Source organism: Euprymna scolopes, chromosome 41, assembly GCF_053919585.1.
Source record: "Euprymna scolopes isolate OS-2025 chromosome 41, ASM5391958v1, whole genome shotgun sequence".
In the NCBI taxonomy this organism is placed as follows: domain Eukaryota; kingdom Metazoa; phylum Mollusca; class Cephalopoda; order Sepiida; family Sepiolidae; genus Euprymna; species Euprymna scolopes.
In genome coordinates this window covers 36,836,910-36,857,501 of record NC_136522.1, presented here as the reverse complement: position 1 = coordinate 36,857,501, position 20,592 = coordinate 36,836,910, and the positions used below count along the sequence as shown (strand labels likewise).

Sequence of the window (20,592 nt, the reverse complement as noted above, 5' to 3'; positions counted from 1 at the left end):
TGAGAAACAATGAAAATGAAAGGTGAAAAAACAAAACAACAAAAACGAAGGAGGAAAAGAGAATTGAGAAACAATGAAAATGAAAGGTGAAAAAACAAAACAAAAACGAAGGAGGAAAAGAGAATTGAGAAACAATGAAAATGAAAGGTGAAAAAAAAAACAAAAACGAAGGAGGAAAAGAGAATTGAGAAACAATGAAAATGAAAGGTGAAAAAACAAAACAAAAACGAAGGAGGAAAAGAGAATTGAGAAACAATGAAAATGAAAGGTGAAAAAACAAAACAAAAACGAAGGAGGAAAAGAGAATTGAGAAACAATGAAAATGAAAGGTGAAAAAACAAAACAAAAACGAAGGAGGAAAAGAGAATTGAGAAACAATGAAAATGAAAGGTGAAAAAACAAAACAAAAACGAAGGAGGAAAAGAGAATTGAGAAACAATGAAAATGAAAGGTGAAAAAACAAAACAAAAACGAAGGAGGAAAAGAGAATTGAGAAACAATGAAAATGAAAGGTGAAAAAAAAAAACAAAAACGAAGGAGGAAAAGAGAATTGAGAAACAATGAAAATGAAAGGTGAAAAAACAAAACAAAAACGAAGGAGGAAAAGAGAATTGAGAAACAATGAAAATGAAAGGTGAAAAAAAAAAAAAAAAACGAAGGAGGAAAAGAGAATTGAGAAACAATGAAAATGAAAGGTGAAAAAAACAAAACAAAAACGAAGGAGGAAAAGAGAATTGAGAAACAATGAAAATGAAAGGTGAAAAAAAACAAAACAAAAACGAAGGAGGAAAAGAGAATTGAGAAACAATGAAAATGAAAGGTGAAAAAAAAAACAAAAACGAAGGAGGAAAAGAGAATTGAGAAACAATGAAAATGAAAGGTGAAAAAAAAAAAAAACAAAAAACGAAGGAGGAAAAGAGAATTGAGAAACAATGAAAATGAAAGGTGAAAAAAAAACAAAAACGAAGGAGGAAAAGAGAATTGAGAAACAATGAAAATGAAAGGTGAAAAAAAACAAAAACAAAAACGAAGGAGGAAAAGAGAATTGAGAAACAATGAAAATGAAAGGTGAAAAAAAAAAAACAAAAACGAAGGAGGAAAAGAGAATTGAGAAACAATGAAAATGAAAGGTGAAAAAAAAAACAAAAACGAAGGAGGAAAAGAGAATTGAGAAACAATGAAAATGAAAGGTGAAAAAAAAAAAAACAAAAACGAAGGAGGAAAAGAGAATTGAGAAACAATGAAAATGAAAGGTGAAAAAAAACAAAACAAAAACGAAGGAGGAAAAGAGAATTGAGAAACAATGAAAATGAAAGGTGAAAAAAAACAAAACAAAAACGAAGGAGGAATAGAGAATTGAGAAACAATGAAAATGAAAGGTGAAAAAACAAAACAAAAACGAAGGAGGAAAAGAGAATTGAGAAACAATGAAAATGAAAGGTGAAAAAAAAAACAAAAACGAAGGAGGAAAAGAGAATTGAGAAACAATGAAAATGAAAGGTGAAAAAAAACAACAAAAACGAAGGAGGAAAAGAGAATTGAGAAACAATGAAAATGAAAGGTGAAAAAAAAACAAAAACGAAGGAGGAAAAGAGAATTGAGAAACAATGAAAATGAAAGGTGAAAAAAAACAACAAAAACGAAGGAGGAAAAGAGAATTGAGAAACAATGAAAATGAAAGGTGAAAAAAAAAAACAAAAACGAAGGAGGAAAAGAGAATTGAGAAACAATGAAAATGAAAGGTGAAAAAAAAAAACAAAAACGAAGGAGGAAAAGAGAATTGAGAAACAATGAAAATGAAAGGTGAAAAAAAAAACAAAAACGAAGCAGGAAAAGAGAATTGAGAAACAATGAAAATGAAAGGTGAAAAAAAAAAACAAAAACGAAGGAGGAAAAGAGAATTGAGAAACAATGAAAATGAAAGGTGAAAAAAAACAACAAAAACGAAGGAGGAAAAGAGAATTGAGAAACAATGAAAATGAAAGGTGAAAAAAAACAACAAAAACGAAGGAGGAAAAGAGAATTGAGAAACAATGAAAATGAAAGGTGAAAAAAAACAACAAAAACGAAGGAGGAAAAGAGAATTGAGAAACAATGAAAATGAAAGGTGAAAAAAAACAACAAAAACGAAGGAGGAAAAGAGAATTGAGAAACAATGAAAATGAAAGGTGAAAAAAAAAACAAAAACGAAGGAGGAAAAGAGAATTGAGAAACAATGAAAATGAAAGGTGAAAAAAAAAAACAAAAACGAAGGAGGAAAAGAGAATTGAGAAACAATGAAAATGAAAGGTGAAAAAAAAAACAAAAACGAAGGAGGAAAAGAGAATTGAGAAACAATGAAAATGAAAGGTGAAAAAAAACAACAAAAACGAAGGAGGAAAAGAGAATTGAGAAACAATGAAAATGAAAGGTGAAAAAAAACAACAAAAACGAAGGAGGAAAAGAGAATTGAGAAACAATGAAAATGAAAGGTGAAAAAAAAAAACAAAAACGAAGGAGGAAAAGAGAATTGAGAAACAATGAAAATGAAAGGTGAAAAAAAAACACAAACGAAGGAGGAAAAGAGAATTGAGAAACAATGAAAATGAAAGGTGAAAAAAAACAACAAAAACGAAGGAGGAAAAGAGAATTGAGAAACAATGAAAATGAAAGGTGAAAAAAAACAACAAAAACGAAGGAGGAAAAGAGAATTGAGAAACAATGAAAATGAAAGGTGAAAAAAAAAAACAAAAACGAAGGAGGAAAAGAGAATTGAGAAACAATGAAAATGAAAGGTGAAAAAAAAAAACAAAAACGAAGGAGGAAAAGAGAATTGAGAAACAATGAAAATGAAAGGTGAAAAAAAACAACAAAAACGAAGGAGGAAAAGAGAATTGAGAAACAATGAAAATGAAAGGTGAAAAAAAACAACAAAAACGAAGGAGGAAAAGAGAATTGAGAAACAATGAAAATGAAAGGTGAAAAAAAACAACAAAAACGAAGGAGGAAAAGAGAATTGAGAAACAATGAAAATGAAAGGTGAAAAAAAAAACAAAAACGAAGGAGGAAAAGAGAATTGAGAAACAATGAAAATGAAAGGTGAAAAAAAAAAACAAAAACGAAGGAGGAAAAGAGAATTGAGAAACAATGAAAATGAAAGGTGAAAAAAAAAACAAAAACGAAGCAGGAAAAGAGAATTGAGAAACAATGAAAATGAAAGGTGAAAAAAAAAACAAAAACGAAGGAGGAAAAGAGAATTGAGAAACAATGAAAATGAAAGGTGAAAAAAAACAACAAAAACGAAGGAGGAAAAGAGAATTGAGAAACAATGAAAATGAAAGGTGAAAAAAAACAACAAAAACGAAGGAGGAAAAGAGAATTGAGAAACAATGAAAATGAAAGGTGAAAAAAAAAACAAAAACGAAGGAGGAAAAGAGAATTGAGAAACAATGAAAATGAAAGGTGAAAAAAAAAAACAAAAACGAAGGAGGAAAAGAGAATTGAGAAACAATGAAAATGAAAGGTGAAAAAAAAAACAAAAACGAAGCAGGAAAAGAGAATTGAGAAACAATGAAAATGAAAGGTGAAAAAAAAAACAAAAACGAAGGAGGAAAAGAGAATTGAGAAACAATGAAAATGAAAGGTGAAAAAAAACAACAAAAACGAAGGAGGAAAAGAGAATTGAGAAACAATGAAAATGAAAGGTGAAAAAAAAAAACAAAAACGAAGGAGGAAAAGAGAATTGAGAAACAATGAAAATGAAAGGTGAAAAAAAAAACAAAAACGAAGGAGGAAAAGAGAATTGAGAAACAATGAAAATGAAAGGTGAAAAAAAACAACAAAAACGAAGGAGGAAAAGAGAATTGAGAAACAATGAAAATGAAAGGTGAAAAAAAACAACAAAAACGAAGGAGGAAAAGAGAATTGAGAAACAATGAAAATGAAAGGTGAAAAAAAACAACAAAAACGAAGGAGGAAAAGAGAATTGAGAAACAATGAAAATGAAAGGTGAAAAAAAAAACAAAAACGAAGGAGGAAAAGAGAATTGAGAAACAATGAAAATGAAAGGTGAAAAAAAAAAACAAAAACGAAGGAGGAAAAGAGAATTGAGAAACAATGAAAATGAAAGGTGAAAAAAAAAACAAAAACGAAGCAGGAAAAGAGAATTGAGAAACAATGAAAATGAAAGGTGAAAAAAAAAACAAAACGAAGGAGGAAAAGAGAATTGAGAAACAATGAAAATGAAAGGTGAAAAAAAAACAACAAAAACGAAGGAGGAAAAGAGAATTGAGAAACAATGAAAATGAAAGGTGAAAAAAAACAACAAAAACGAAGGAGGAAAAGAGAATTGAGAAACAATGAAAATGAAAGGTGAAAAAAAAAACAAAAACGAAGGAGGAAAAGAGAATTGAGAAACAATGAAAATGAAAGGTGAAAAAAAAAAACAAAAACGAAGGAGGAAAAGAGAATTGAGAAACAATGAAAATGAAAGGTGAAAAAAAAAACAAAAACGAAGCAGGAAAAGAGAATTGAGAAACAATGAAAATGAAAGGTGAAAAAAAAAACAAAAACGAAGGAGGAAAAGAGAATTGAGAAACAATGAAAATGAAAGGTGAAAAAAAACAACAAAAACGAAGGAGGAAAAGAGAATTGAGAAACAATGAAAATGAAAGGTGAAAAAAAACAACAAAAACGAAGGAGGAAAAGAGAATTGAGAAACAATGAAAATGAAAGGTGAAAAAAAACAACAAAAACGAAGGAGGGAAAGAGAATTGAGAAACAATGAAAATGAAAGGTGAAAAAAAACAACAAAAACGAAGGAGGAAAAGAGAATTGAGAAACAATGAAAATGAAAGGTGAAAAAAAAACAAAAACGAAGGAGGAAAAGAGAATTGAGAAACAATGAAAATGAAAGGTGAAAAAAAAAAAACAAAAACGAAGGAGGAAAAGAGAATTGAGAAACAATGAAAATGAAAGGTGAAAAAAAAACAAAAACGAAGGAGGAAAAGAGAATTGAGAAACAATGAAAATGAAAGGTGAAAAAAAACAACAAAAACGAAGGAGGAAAAGAGAATTGAGAAACAATGAAAATGAAAGGTGAAAAAAAACAACAAAAACGAAGGAGGAAAAGAGAATTGAGAAACAATGAAAATGAAAGGTGAAAAAAAAAACAAAAACGAAGGAGGAAAAGAGAATTGAGAAACAATGAAAATGAAAGGTGAAAAAAAAAACAAAAACGAAGGAGGAAAAGAGAATTGAGAAACAATGAAAATGAAAGGTGAAAAAAAACAACAAAAACGAAGGAGGAAAAGAGAATTGAGAAACAATGAAAATGAAAGGTGAAAAAAAACAACAAAAACGAAGGAGGAAAAGAGAATTGAGAAACAATGAAAATGAAAGGTGAAAAAAAACAACAAAAACGAAGCAGGAAAAGAGAATTGAGAAACAATGAAAATGAAAGGTGAAAAAAAAAACAAAAACGAAGGAGGAAAAGAGAATTGAGAAACAATGAAAATGAAAGGTGAAAAAAAACAACAAAAACGAAGGAGGAAAAGAGAATTGAGAAACAATGAAAATGAAAGGTGAAAAAAAAAAACAAAAACGAAGGAGGAAAAGAGAATTGAGAAACAATGAAAATGAAAGGTGAAAAAAAAAACAAAAACGAAGGAGGAAAAGAGAATTGAGAAACAATGAAAATGAAAGGTGAAAAAAAACAACAAAAACGAAGGAGGAAAAGAGAATTGAGAAACAATGAAAATGAAAGGTGAAAAAAAACAACAAAAACGAAGGAGGAAAAGAGAATTGAGAAACAATGAAAATGAAAGGTGAAAAAAAACAACAAAAACGAAGGAGGAAAAGAGAATTGAGAAACAATGAAAATGAAAGGTGAAAAAAAAAACAAAAACGAAGGAGGAAAAGAGAATTGAGAAACAATGAAAATGAAAGGTGAAAAAAAAAAACAAAAACGAAGGAGGAAAAGAGAATTGAGAAACAATGAAAATGAAAGGTGAAAAAAAAAACAAAAACGAAGCAGGAAAAGAGAATTGAGAAACAATGAAAATGAAAGGTGAAAAAAAAAAACAAAACGAAGGAGGAAAAGAGAATTGAGAAACAATGAAAATGAAAGGTGAAAAAAAACAACAAAAACGAAGGAGGAAAAGAGAATTGAGAAACAATGAAAATGAAAGGTGAAAAAAAACAACAAAAACGAAGGAGGAAAAGAGAATTGAGAAACAATGAAAATGAAAGGTGAAAAAAAAAACAAAAACGAAGGAGGAAAAGAGAATTGAGAAACAATGAAAATGAAAGGTGAAAAAAAAAAACAAAAACGAAGGAGGAAAAGAGAATTGAGAAACAATGAAAATGAAAGGTGAAAAAAAAAACAAAAACGAAGCAGGAAAAGAGAATTGAGAAACAATGAAAATGAAAGGTGAAAAAAAAAACAAAAACGAAGGAGGAAAAGAGAATTGAGAAACAATGAAAATGAAAGGTGAAAAAAAACAACAAAAACGAAGGAGGAAAAGAGAATTGAGAAACAATGAAAATGAAAGGTGAAAAAAAACAACAAAAACGAAGGAGGAAAAGAGAATTGAGAAACAATGAAAATGAAAGGTGAAAAAAAACAACAAAAACGAAGGAGGGAAAGAGAATTGAGAAACAATGAAAATGAAAGGTGAAAAAAAACAACAAAAACGAAGGAGGAAAAGAGAATTGAGAAACAATGAAAATGAAAGGTGAAAAAAAAACAAAAACGAAGGAGGAAAAGAGAATTGAGAAACAATGAAAATGAAAGGTGAAAAAAAAAAAACAAAAACGAAGGAGGAAAAGAGAATTGAGAAACAATGAAACTGAAAGGTGAAAAAAAAACAAAAACGAAGGAGGAAAAGAGAATTGAGAAACAATGAAAATGAAAGGTGAAAAAAAACAACAAAAACGAAGGAGGAAAAGAGAATTGAGAAACAATGAAAATGAAAGGTGAAAAAAAACAACAAAAACGAAGGAGGAAAAGAGAATTGAGAAACAATGAAAATGAAAGGTGAAAAAAAAAAACAAAAACGAAGGAGGAAAAGAGAATTGAGAAACAATGAAAATGAAAGGTGAAAAAAAAAACAAAAACGAAGGAGGAAAAGAGAATTGAGAAACAATGAAAATGAAAGGTGAAAAAAAACAACAAAAACGAAGGAGGAAAAGAGAATTGAGAAACAATGAAAATGAAAGGTGAAAAAAAACAACAAAAACGAAGGAGGAAAAGAGAATTGAGAAACAATGAAAATGAAAGGTGAAAAAAAAAAACAAAAACGAAGGAGGAAAAGAGAATTGAGAAACAATGAAAATGAAAGGTGAAAAAAAACAACAAAAACGAAGGAGGAAAAGAGAATTGAGAAACAATGAAAATGAAAGGTGAAAAAAAACAACAAAAACGAAGGAGGAAAAGAGAATTGAGAAACAATGAAAATGAAAGGTGAAAAAAAACAACAAAAACGAAGGAGGAAAAGAGAATTGAGAAACAATGAAAATGAAAGGTGAAAAAAAACAACAAAAACGAAGGAGGAAAAGAGAATTGAGAAACAATGAAAATGAAAGGTGAAAAAAAAAAAACAAAAACGAAGGAGGAAAAGAGAATTGAGAAACAATGAAAATGAAAGGTGAAAAAAAAAAACAAAAACGAAGGAGGAAAAGAGAATTGAGAAACAATGAAAATGAAAGGTGAAAAAAAAAACAAAAACGAAGCAGGAAAAGAGAATTGAGAAACAATGAAAATGAAAGGTGAAAAAAAAAACAAAAACGAAGGAGGAAAAGAGAATTGAGAAACAATGAAAATGAAAGGTGAAAAAAAACAACAAAAACGAAGGAGGAAAAGAGAATTGAGAAACAATGAAAATGAAAGGTGAAAAAAAACAACAAAAACGAAGGAGGAAAAGAGAATTGAGAAACAATGAAAATGAAAGGTGAAAAAAAACAACAAAAACGAAGGAGGAAAAGAGAATTGAGAAACAATGAAAATGAAAGGTGAAAAAAAACAACAAAAACGAAGGAGGAAAAGAGAATTGAGAAACAATGAAAATGAAAGGTGAAAAAAAAACAAAAACGAAGGAGGAAAAGAGAATTGAGAAACAATGAAAATGAAAGGTGAAAAAAAAACAACAAAAACGAAGGAGGAAAAGAGAATTGAGAAACAATGAAAATGAAAGGTGAAAAAAAAAACAAAAACGAAGGAGGAAAAGAGAATTGAGAAACAATGAAAATGAAAGGTGAAAAAAAAAACAAAAACGAAGGAGGAAAAGAGAATTGAGAAACAATGAAAATGAAAGGTGAAAAAAAAAAAAAACAAAAACGAAGGAGGAAAAGAGAATTGAGAAACAATGAAAATGAAAGGTGAAAAAAAAAACAAAAACGAAGGAGGAAAAGAGAATTGAGAAACAATGAAAATGAAAGGTGAAAAAAAAAAAACAAAAACGAAGGAGGAAAAGAGAATTGAGAAACAATGAAAATGAAAGGTGAAAAAAAACAAAACAAATACGAAGGAGGAAAAGAGAATTGAGAAACAATGAAAATGAAAGGTGAAAAAAAACAAAACAAAAACGAAGGAGGAAAAGAGAATTGAGAAACAATGAAAATGAAAGGTGAAAAAACAAAACAAAAACGAAGGAGGAAAAGAGAATTGAGAAACAATGAAAATGAAAGGTGAAAAAAAAAACAAAAACGAAGGAGGAAAAGAGAATTGAGAAACAATGAAAATGAAAGGTGAAAAAAAACAACAAAAACGAAGGAGGAAAAGAGAATTGAGAAACAATGAAAATGAAAGGTGAAAAAAAAAAAAAAACGAAGGAGGAAAAGAAAATTGAGAAACAATGAAAATGAAAGGTGAAAAAAAACAACAAAAACGAAGGAGGAAAAGAGAATTGAGAAACAATGAAAATGAAAGGTGAAAAAAAAAACAAAAACGAAGGAGGAAAAGAGAATTGAGAAACAATGAAAATGAAAGGTGAAAAAAAAAAACAAAAACGAAGGAGGAAAAGAGAATTGAGAAACAATGAAAATGAAAGGTGAAAAAAAAAAACAAAAACGAAGGAGGAAAAGAGAATTGAGAAACAATGAAAATGAAAGGTGAAAAAAAAAACAAAAACGAAGGAGGAAAAGAGAATTGAGAAACAATGAAAATGAAAGGTGAAAAAAAACAACAAAAACGAAGGAGGAAAAGAGAATTGAGAAACAATGAAAATGAAAGGTGAAAAAAAACAACAAAAACGAAGGAGGAAAAGAGAATTGAGAAACAATGAAAATGAAAGGTGAAAAAAAAACAACAAAAACGAAGGAGGAAAAGAGAATTGAGAAACAATGAAAATGAAAGGTGAAAAAAAACAACAAAAACGAAGGAGGAAAAGAGAATTGAGAAACAATGAAAATGAAAGGTGAAAAAAAAACAAAAACGAAGGAGGAAAAGAGAATTGAGAAACAATGAAAATGAAAGGTGAAAAAAAACAACAAAAACGAAGGAGGAAAAGAGAATTGAGAAACAATGAAAATGAAAGGTGAAAAAAAAAACAAAAACGAAGGAGGAAAAGAGAATTGAGAAACAATGAAAATGAAAGGTGAAAAAAAAAAAAAAACGAAGGAGGAAAAGAGAATTGAGAAACAATGAAAATGAAAGGTGAAAAAAAAAACAAAAACGAAGGAGGAAAAGAGAATTGAGAAACAATGAAAATGAAAGGTGAAAAAAAAAAACAAAAACGAAGGAGGAAAAGAGAATTGAGAAACAATGAAAATGAAAGGTGAAAAAAAAAACAAAAACGAAGGAGGAAAAGAGAATTGAGAAACAATGAAAATGAAAGGTGAAAAAACAAAACAAAAACGAAGGAGGAAAAGAGAATTGAGAAACAATGAAAATGAAAGGTGAAAAAAAAACAAAAACGAAGGAGGAAAAGAGAATTGAGAAACAATGAAAATGAAAGGTGAAAAAAAACAACAAAAACGAAGGAGGAAAAGAGAATTGAGAAACAATGAAAATGAAAGGTGAAAAAAAAACAACAAAAACGAAGGAGGAAAAGAGAATTGAGAAACAATGAAAATGAAAGGTGAAAAAAAAAAACAAAAACGAAGGAGGAAAAGAGAATTGAGAAACAATGAAAATGAAAGGTGAAAAAAAAAAACAAAAACGAAGGAGGAAAAGAGAATTGAGAAACAATGAAAATGAAAGGTGAAAAAAAAAAAAAAAACGAAGGAGGAAAAGAGAATTGAGAAACAATGAAAATGAAAGGTGAAAAAAAACAACAAAAACGAAGGAGGAAAAGAGAATTGAGAAACAATGAAAATGAAAGGTGAAAAAAAACAACAAAAACGAAGGAGGAAAAGAGAATTGAGAAACAATGAAAATGAAAGGTGAAAAAAAAAACAAAAACGAAGGAGGAAAAGAGAATTGAGAAACAATGAAAATGAAAGGTGAAAAAAAACAACAAAAACGAAGGAGGAAAAGAGAATTGAGAAACAATGAAAATGAAAGGTGAAAAAAAAAACAAAAACGAAGGAGGAAAAGAGAATTGAGAAACAATGAAAATGAAAGGTGAAAAAAAAAACAAAAACGAAGGAGGAAAAGAGAATTGAGAAACAATGAAAATGAAAGGTGAAAAAAAACAACAAAAACGAAGGAGGAAAAGAGAATTGAGAAACAATGAAAATGAAAGGTGAAAAAAAACAACAAAAACGAAGGAGGAAAAGAGAATTGAGAAACAATGAAAATGAAAGGTGAAAAAAAACAACAAAAACGAAGGAGGAAAAGAGAATTGAGAAACAATGAAAATGAAAGGTGAAAAAAAACAACAAAAACGAAGGAGGAAAAGAGAATTGAGAAACAATGAAAATGAAAGGTGAAAAAAAAACAAAAACGAAGGAGGAAAAGAGAATTGAGAAACAATGAAAATGAAAGGTGAAAAAAAAAACAAAAACGAAGGAGGAAAAGAGAATTGAGAAACAATGAAAATGAAAGGTGAAAAAAAAAACAAAAACGAAGGAGGAAAAGAGAATTGAGAAACAATGAAAATGAAAGGTGAAAAAAAAAACAAAAACGAAGGAGGAAAAGAGAATTGAGAAACAATGAAAATGAAAGGTGAAAAAACAAAACAAAAACGAAGGAGGAAAAGAGAATTGAGAAACAATGAAAATGAAAGGTGAAAAAACAAAACAAAAACGAAGGAGGAAAAGAGAATTGAGAAACAATGAAAATGAAAGGTGAAAAAACAAAACAAAAACGAAGGAGGAAAAGAGAATTGAGAAACAATGAAAATGAAAGGTGAAAAAAAAAACAAAAACGAAGGAGGAAAAGAGAATTGAGAAACAATGAAAATGAAAGGTGAAAAAAAAAACAAAAACGAAGGAGGAAAAGAGAATTGAGAAACAATGAAAATGAAAGGTGAAAAAAAAACAACAAAAACGAAGGAGGAAAAGAGAATTGAGAAACAATGAAAATGAAAGGTGAAAAAACAAAACAAAAACGAAGGAGGAAAAGAGAATTGAGAAACAATGAAAATGAAAGGTGAAAAAACAAAACAAAAACGAAGGAGGAAAAGAGAATTGAGAAACAATGAAAATGAAAGGTGAAATAAAACAACAAAAACGAAGGAGGAAAAGAGAATTGAGAAACAATGAAAATGAAAGGTGAAAAAACAAAACAAAAACGAAGGAGGAAAAGAGAATTGAGAAACAATGAAAATGAAAGGTGAAAAAACAAAACAAAAACGAAGGAGGAAAAGAGAATTGAGAAACAATGAAAATGAAAGGTGAAATAAAACAACAAAAACGAAGGAGGAAAAGAGAATTGAGAAACAATGTTTTTTTTTCATTTTGATGAAATATTTTTTTTAGTTTTTTTGTTTAGTTTTGTTAGTTTGTGAATCTTTATTCTATGTGTGATCCACTGAGAGAGAGACAGACAGACAGACACGGACAGAGAGAAATGACCAATGAAAAAAAGAAAGGGGGCTGCAGGGGATGGAGAGGCCAGCCGAAATAGAGAAAAAGGAGGATTGTCAGAGGTTGGTGACTACAACGAAAAGTGAAGAAAGAGGTGGAAAAGTTTAGTTTGATAGGAGAGAAGGGGTGGTCGAAATAGGAAGATGGAAATTACATGTAAAAATACAATGAAGAAGATTAAATTAATTAAAAATAAAATTAAAAGTAAACATAAAAAAATTAAAATTAAAAAGGTTTAAATTGATAAAATTAATTAAAAGTAAAAATAAAAGAAAAAAATTAAAGGTAAAAATTTTAAAAAAAGTTTAAATTAATTTAAAATAAAATTAAAAATAAAATATTTTCCATAATTGTTATTTTCACCTAACAACTTTCCCAGCCATTATGAATACAAAATATGAAACACAGTTATTATTGTTAGTGGTCTTGAAAAGAACGATAATAAAAAGTGTGAACAGTTGAAGCGATCAAATTTGATACATGAAAGAAATAATTCATATGATGGGATTCGATTTTGGCAAAATGAACATGTGGTCCTCATGAACTGCATTATCGTCAGCATCATTTTCAATTGTTAGCAACAAGATATCAGATAACCTCTCCTCGGTGCACAGATTGCACAGCTTTATCTTCACCAGCTTGAGTTTAGAGAAGGTTCTGTTGCAGTTGTGACGGGTATAGTGGCATAAATTGTTCAGAGTTTAAACATAAGTGGAAATATCTCCTGAGCATTGCTTTCCTTCATCAAGTTCAGCCGGGCAGCTGCAGTGTTTTGTATGGAATGGAAATGAGGAATAGAATATCTTCAATTCCAACCATAGCTCATAAAACTGGCATAACTTTAGCAATGATGTGAATGTTTCTTCATCCACAGGTTCTTTCCAGTTATCTTGGACTGTCATGCAAGGATGTCTCATGTGTTGTTCCTACCTTTAAATCTTCTTTGTAGCTCCTGTAACATTGTATCTAAAACACATAACATAAACAGTAGTAGCCATCCAAGGTTTGGTATTGCTTGTCCTCCGTAGCAGATGTAGCACTATACTTGTATCTTACCGACATTTTTCTTCTGCCTTGTTCAGAAATCACAGAGGGAAGGTCGATGATCATTTATTCACGTCTCACTTTAATCTTTTCAAAAATGTCCTGAAACTTTTCATAATTTCTTAATTCTCTTTTCATCATTTCTTAATTCTCTCAAGCTTTGTAGCACTATATCCAGAATTCTGTAGGATGCAGCTAAATCAAGGTCTTTCTGCTGTAGTGCATTAAATGCATAGACAGTTTCTTGAAAAACTGGTGTAGCAATTTCAAGAAAAACAAGAAATTCAAAGTTAATATTTTTCAACAATATTGAGGTATCTCCTGATGGATCTTTTTGTACTATCTCTTCTAAAAATTGCTTCAGAGCTGGAATAACCTTCCTCATGATTCTAAGAGTTGATTCTCTGCAAGCACTTCTTGTGTCTGATAGCTTCTCAAGGTCAAGTGAATGGTCTTCTAAAAACATTGTTCTCTGTACTACAATCCCTTGTATATTCCACTCATATTTACTGCCTCATCATATCCTTATCGACACATATCATCTATGTTCAGGTTATTTGTGTTAAGCATAGACATCACTTCATCCCTCAGTTCCTCACCAGTTGTTGATTACACATTGAACACGTGCATGAAACGTTCTTTTATTTTAAAGTCATGTACAAATTTCACAACAAAAAAATCTGTTCTGTACGTGATACATTAGTTGTTTCATCCATGAAGATAGAGAAGATCTTGCTCTTGTGAATTTCTTTTAATATTACTCATCTAACTGAAATGGCCAAAGCTTGGATCAGACCATTCTGAGTCCTGTTTGAAAGTAATGACACCTGGGATCTTTTCAGTACATCAAGGTGCAGTTTAACCACATTATCATATTTGCTAAACATTTCCACAAGTTCAAGAAAATTTCCTCAATTTTCACATGTAGAGCTTTTACTGTTGCCCCTAAATGGCAAACCTTGTCTTGCTCGGTATAGAATGATGGAAATCAACCTACATAAAATTTCTTGGTTTCTTTGCTTCTCTTTGTATTAAGCAACTTGTAATTTGTGATGAGCTGTTTCTAATCATCGGCATTAGGAACAACATGACTCTTCCTCTCCAAAGTTTCCTGTCTTGCATCAGCTGCCTCAAATCTTCAGCTTCACAGTTGGCGTTGTGTGCTATTTGCTGGATGTATGTGGATCTAGCTTGTCCTTTGCTTTCATGTCCATGTGGTGGAGTTAGCAATACATCACTCACCAATTCATGCTCGCTTCTCAGACAGTGACTGGCAAATCATAGGTGTCTCTCCCTGAGGTAGGTTGCCATAAAGTTGTTGCTTTGTGGGATGATTTTGTTAAAATATATTTAATGATTTTACTTAGATATATTTATTACTGTTCATAGCATATGCCGTTTTGTTTTCTTTCCAATCTTTTAGTGAGTGTCCAGACTGTAGCACTGTAAACAAAGACAGACTCTACCATTTTTCAGTTTGTCAGTTAGCCCTGAAGTCCATACTGAATGTAGCCCATCCAATGTGGCCCATGCTTTTGAGATGCAAATTTCAAGATCTCTCTCTCTGGAAACTATGTTGCTATCCAGATACATACACTCAGTGACTTCTTTCAGAGCCCTGATCTCTCTTTCCACATTGAAAGTCATAAACTTTGTTTTATCTGCATGTGGAGAAAACAATGTTGTTTGCGGCATTTTCTAGCTTGTGTTTGCGCATCAGCAGTGTTGTTCGCAAACAAAGCAATATCGTCTGCGTAATCTGCATCAGTTATGTGTGCTGATTGATGACGTCAGTTTCTGGATTCATGTAGGGTGAAGACTAGCATGTTGTGTATATCAACAGAGGTGCGAAGTACAAAGTCAAGACAGACAATAAAAAGAAAAGGTGCAAGAGTATCTCCTTGTAGAACCCCGGTGTGGATGTCGAAAAAATTCAGTATCCCCATCTTGTGACCTGACCATTGCTCGAGTGTGCTCATAAAGCATCATGATAGCATTAATGACTTCATTTGGAATGCCATATGCTTTTTTCCTCTATGTATGGAGTCAAACGGTTTGGAGAAATCTACAAAGAGCATGACTGCCTCAATGTTTTTGGCCTTGACTCCTTCGATTAGTCTTGTGACAGTAAGTATTTGATTAGTAGTAGAGTGATTCTTTCTAAATCCATTTCGATTCTTCCTGAACACTTCTTCGATCTTTGGTTGGATACGGTTGAGAAGCATGGCATTGTAGATTTTTGCTGCAATTGGAGTGAGTGTTATTCCTCTGTAGTTGCTTGGTATGCTTAGGTCACCCTTCTTGGAGAAGGGAAGTATGCATCCTTCTCTCCATATACGAATAACTTTTGGATTATTCTTGCATGAATCAAGAAGGATGTCATTGAAGCCACCTGTCTTCCATACTTCAGGAGGTATGTTATCTAAACCTGCACCTTTACGATTCTTGGTCTTCTTTAGTACAGGCAGAAGTTCCTCCATTGTAAAATCACGCTTCTCAATATCGAGTTCCTGTACAACAATCGGCTGAATTGGTTGGTCTGTCACTTCTGGTTTCTTTTCAAGTAGCTTTTCAAAATATGCTTTCCATTTCGAATATTTATTTTCCGTGATGTTTGCCTTTAACTTAGCTTTGGCAGGTCGTTTGCGGCCAGATATCTCATTTACTACTTGCCAAGCCAGATAGGATTGTTTGTTATTTGCTGCATTCTGGATTCGATCTATTTTTTCTTGAACTTCTGTTGTTCTGATAGGTATACATTCTTGAAGCGCCTGCTTCTTTAATTTTGTATTCTGTCGAGTGAGGTATTTATGTTGCTTTTTGATTATGTTTTTTAACTTTTCTCGTTTTAATATTATTTTGTCATTTTCCCACGGTACTTTTTGCTTTACCTTGGACTTCAGAAGTATACACTTCTTTGCTGCTTCTTGGTGCAATCTGATGAAGTGTTAATATGTGGTATTAGCAGTTGGTTCCTGTCTTCCATACTGCAGCTTGTAAAGCATCAGATTTGTTTTGCAGTTTGAATATGAATCTGTTTAATCTGATTGTCGTGTAATAATGTTGACCAGTTGTAGGACTTTTTTGTTTTGTTCGCCTGTAGACTTAACTTCAATTTAGAATCAATTATGATCAGTAGACACACTATAGAAACTACTAATAGCTTCACAGTTATGACAGCTATTGATCCACTTATTATTCATAAAAAGATAGTCCAGTTGAGCCTTGTCTCCATTTGGGGATTGATGAGTTCAGAGCTTGCATTGTATTAATTAATTTACTTGTTCTAATGAAATATTAAGATTTTTTTTTCAGTGACCATAAAATAAGATTTTTTTTTCAGTGATCATAAAAGTTTGTATAATCAAATTTAAGATATATCAGCATCAGAAGATAATCAAATTTTAGATATATCAGCATCAGAAGATAATCAAATTTTAGATATATCAGCATCGACCGACGTTAAACAGAATCTTGAAAGCTTGAGCTGACAGGGCAAGAAGAAAAAAGGTAGATAACTCGAAAATGTTATTCCAAAAATGTTACTTATACAGTTTTAACATTATTTTAATAAAAAAAAATTATCCTCTGTCTTATCATCATACGGAGTTTTTTATGAAAATTTCTTTCTGTTCACTTGTTATCAGAATTCATGGAAGAACCAATATATGCTATCATATATAAGGGGGATAGAGAATGCATCTTGGAATGGACAAGTATTAAGTACATCAACAATGTGATGATTCAAGGTGAATATCAACAGATGCTGGGATATGTCTTCTTCTGCATACGTTTCTACCAACCTTTCTCTACATTGTGCTTGAAGCACAATTCGTTTATTTTTTGGCCAAATAAATTGAATTGAATATTTTCAGCAGTTTTTTAAAGCTTACTTCCCTTCTTTTGTCCTTTAAATCTCATGTTCCACAAGCAATGTTTCTGACAAAAGGGGAGACTTGCTATTTTCTGGGGTGGCTGCTTTGAATCGCTGGTATGTGGAGATTTTAAATCCTCTTATCCTGTCAACTTATCTTCCATCTCATTAACTCTTATCCTCAAATGCTTCTATAAAAAATAAAAAGAATATAACTTACGCCCAATACATTCTGCGCCTGCATCTTCACTGTGCTTACAATTTGAATCTCCCCAAGGCTTGTGTTTGCACTCAAGCAATGTACTTTCATCGCCATTGCATTTCACATCGTCCAACCACATTTGGCCAGTACCATCGTGAGTTTTCTTACCAAGTATTGCCTTGCCTTGCCTTTAAAGAACGAAAATAAAAAAATGTTTGTTTTCTGTTTTATGGTATATCAGCTTTTTTTGACTTTTTTAATGCTGAAAAGAGAATTACTCTCATTTTCACCTGGATGAGTTTTATAGAGTTTGAATTGGATGAGTTTTATAGAGTTTCAATTGGATGAGTTTTATAGAGTTTCAATTGGATGAGTTTTATAGAGTTTCAATTGGATGAGTTTTATAGAGTTTCAATTGGATGAGTTTTATAGAGTTTCAATTGGATGAGTTTTATAGAGTTTCAATTGGATGAGTTTTATAGAGTTTCAATTGGATGAGTTTTATAGAGTTTCAATTGGATGAGTTTTATAGAGTTTGAATTGGATGAGTTTTATAGAGTTTCAATTGGATGAGTTTTATAGAGTTTCAATTGGATGAGTTTTATAGAGTTTCAATTGGATGAGTTTTATAGAGTTTCAATTGGATGAGTTTTATAGAGTTTCAATTGGATGAGTTTTATAGAGTTTCAATTGGATGAGTTTTATAGAGTTTCAATTGGATGAGTTTTATAGAGTTTCAATTGGATGAGTTTTATAGAGTTTCAATTGGATGAGTTTTATAGAGATTCAATTGGATGAGTTTTATAGAGTTTCAATTGGATGAGTTTTATAGAGTTTCAATTGGATGAGTTTTATAGAGTTTCAATTGGATGAGTTTTATAGAGATTCAATTGGATGAGTTTTATAGAGTTTCAATTGGATGAGTTTTATAGAGTTTCAATTGGATGAGTTTTATAGAGTTTCAATTGGATGAGTTTTATAGAGTTTCAATTGGATGAGTTTTATAGAGTTTCAATTGGATGAGTTTTATAGAGTTTCAATTGGATGAGTTTTATAGAGTTTCAATTGGATGAGTTTTATAGAGTTTCAATTGGATGAGTTTTATAGAGTTTCAATTGGATGAGTTTTATAGAGTTTCAATTGGATGAGTTTTATAGAGTTTCAATTGGATGAGTTTTATAGAGTTTCAATTGGATGAGTTTTATAGAGTTTCAATTGGATGAGTTTTATAGAGTTTCAATTGGATGAGTTTTATAGAGTTTCAATTGGATGAGTTTTATAGAGATTCAATTGGATGAGTTTTATAGAGTTTCAATTGGATGAGTTTTATAGAGTTTGAATTGGATGAGTTTTATAGAGTTTGAATTGGATGAGTTTTATAGAGTTTCAATTGGATGAGTTTTATAGAGTTTGAATTGGATGAGTTTTATAGAGTTTCAATTGGATGAGTTTTATAGAGTTTGAATTGGATGAGTTTTATAGAGTTTCAATTGGATGAGTTTTATAGAGTTTCAATTGGATGAGTTTTATAGAGTTTGAATTGGATGAGTTTTATAGAGTTTGAATTGGATGAGTTTTATAGAGTTTCAATTGGATGAGTTTTATAGAGTTTCAATTGGAGGAGTTTTATAGAGTTTCAATTGGAGGAGTTTTATAGAGTTTCAATTGGAGGAGTTTTATAGAGTTTGAGTTCGAAAGCTCGAAAATCATAGAAAGAATCATCCTTATGGGGATGAGAATGATTCTTTAAAATTAAAATAAAAAATAAATATATATAAGTGAATCCATCATAGAAGGATGAGTGAGTCCCTCCCCTGTATCTCTGTCTCTAGTCAACAGACTAGAGACAGAGATACAGGGGAGGGACTCACTCCTTTCACTGTCCTTTCAATCTTCCAGCCCATCAGCGTATATTCTAACCATTTCGCTTGGTGATAAGTAAATAAATTAATTCTGAGAAAACCTGATTCACCTCAAATCATCAAAGTTCGTTTATTGAAGTTTGCTTTGTCTAACTTTACTCTCGAGACAAAAATGTGTTATAGTTTTATTTTTTTATTACTTTTAGAAAAAAATACTGTTTTTCCTTGCGAATTTCATCTTTCAATGGTTCTGTCCTAGGAGTTACAGTTGGTTGAATTCAGAGATGCCTTTATGACTTTGTGACGATTAGAATACCCAATTTATGACTTTGTGACGATTATTTGTGACCCAATTTAAATCAGGATATGGAATGTTTAAATCTCTGATGAGTTCAGCTTTTATTCCATCTTGAATCTTGTTAAGCTCCCACTTCTAGAATCTTCTGCAAGAAATTTGTGTCCATATTCAGAATCCAACTCACCAAGTTCATACTGAGCCTGGAAGAGATATTCGTTTGAGTGATCATGTGATCTATCCATTTTGGGAATAAGCTGCACTTTGGAAAATCTCAAATAGCCTCTTTGTTCCAGTATATATTTTAGCTGCATCATAATTATGCTCATTTTCTGACAAATGATGAATTAAATTAAATAGCCGAACCAATACATAGACCTTGAGGCATATGAGTCACTTCTTCAAGTTCACTCCAGATGTGCAAAACGGGTAAGAAAATCTATCAGAACAAATTTATTAGATTCAATTTTTTCCAATTCAATTCCAGATCAAGTTCAAGATGGTAGAATTGGAGAGTTCAGTAAAGGAAAGTGCATCTTTGAAGTTGTTAAGAAAGCATTCAAGTCATCAGGGATCTATTCATCCTGGTTTTATAAGTAAAGCTGTCTACTAGGTGGCTCCTAATATCAACGGATGGTGTTTCTCTCATTATTAAGATGTGATAACTCTTGTAGTCACTGGAAAATATCCCATTTCTGCAGTTCCAGTAATTCTTTCAAGAGTGATAAGATTCTTCATAATAATTCTTGATAATTGTGCTGGTAAATCAGCAAGGAAAACTGCATTGATGGCTGGATTTGGTGCAAAGAATTCATTTCAATAAAAAAAAATAGTTTCTTAGCAAAGTGTAGCGTTTTCTTGCTGGAATATGACAAAATAGTATAAGTAAAGACCCTGGTAAAATAGGACAACATAAAATACAGACATAAAGTTTTCTTCTGATGTAACTTTTTGTAGTACTGCAGATACTATTCACCTCGGATTGCCTGGGACTGGATGTAACCCTTACCAGCCTAGCGCACTCCCCTGAATAAAGTTGCTATCACACTCACTCTATCGTTCTGATTTCTGAATTCTAAACGAAATACAAACATCACTCCATGGTGGCACCGGTGGTAGTTCCCTTCATTTCTACCGTGTACTAAAACTGAACAGGTGGAATATCTAAAATGTATACGAACGGAATTATGAAACACAAAGTAAAACAGCATGCAACATGCCATGTCAAGAAATAATACACAACTCCATCTTGCAAACCATGAGTAAACATTGTTTTCATTATACATATCCTTCAAAATGTAAAAAACTTTTGTCAGAAGATAAGAAATAACTGATGCCGTGAATAATATATATATATATATATATATAT

General features: G+C 31.0%; 1 protein-coding gene across 4 annotated transcripts in view; it reads right to left on the bottom strand.

Annotated features, from left to right (window-relative positions):
• The window catches only part of LOC145266475 (neurotrypsin-like), a 219,882-nt gene that overhangs the window by 44,860 nt on the left and 154,430 nt on the right, over nt 1-20,592 (bottom strand). For all 4 annotated transcript variants that reach the window (XM_080122166.1, XM_080122169.1, XM_080122168.1 and 1 more), the window contains one exon: nt 17,085-17,254. In XM_080122166.1, coding sequence (XP_079978292.1) covers nt 17,085-17,254 — 170 coding nt within the window. The remainder of the gene's footprint in view (nt 1-17,084; nt 17,255-20,592) is intronic.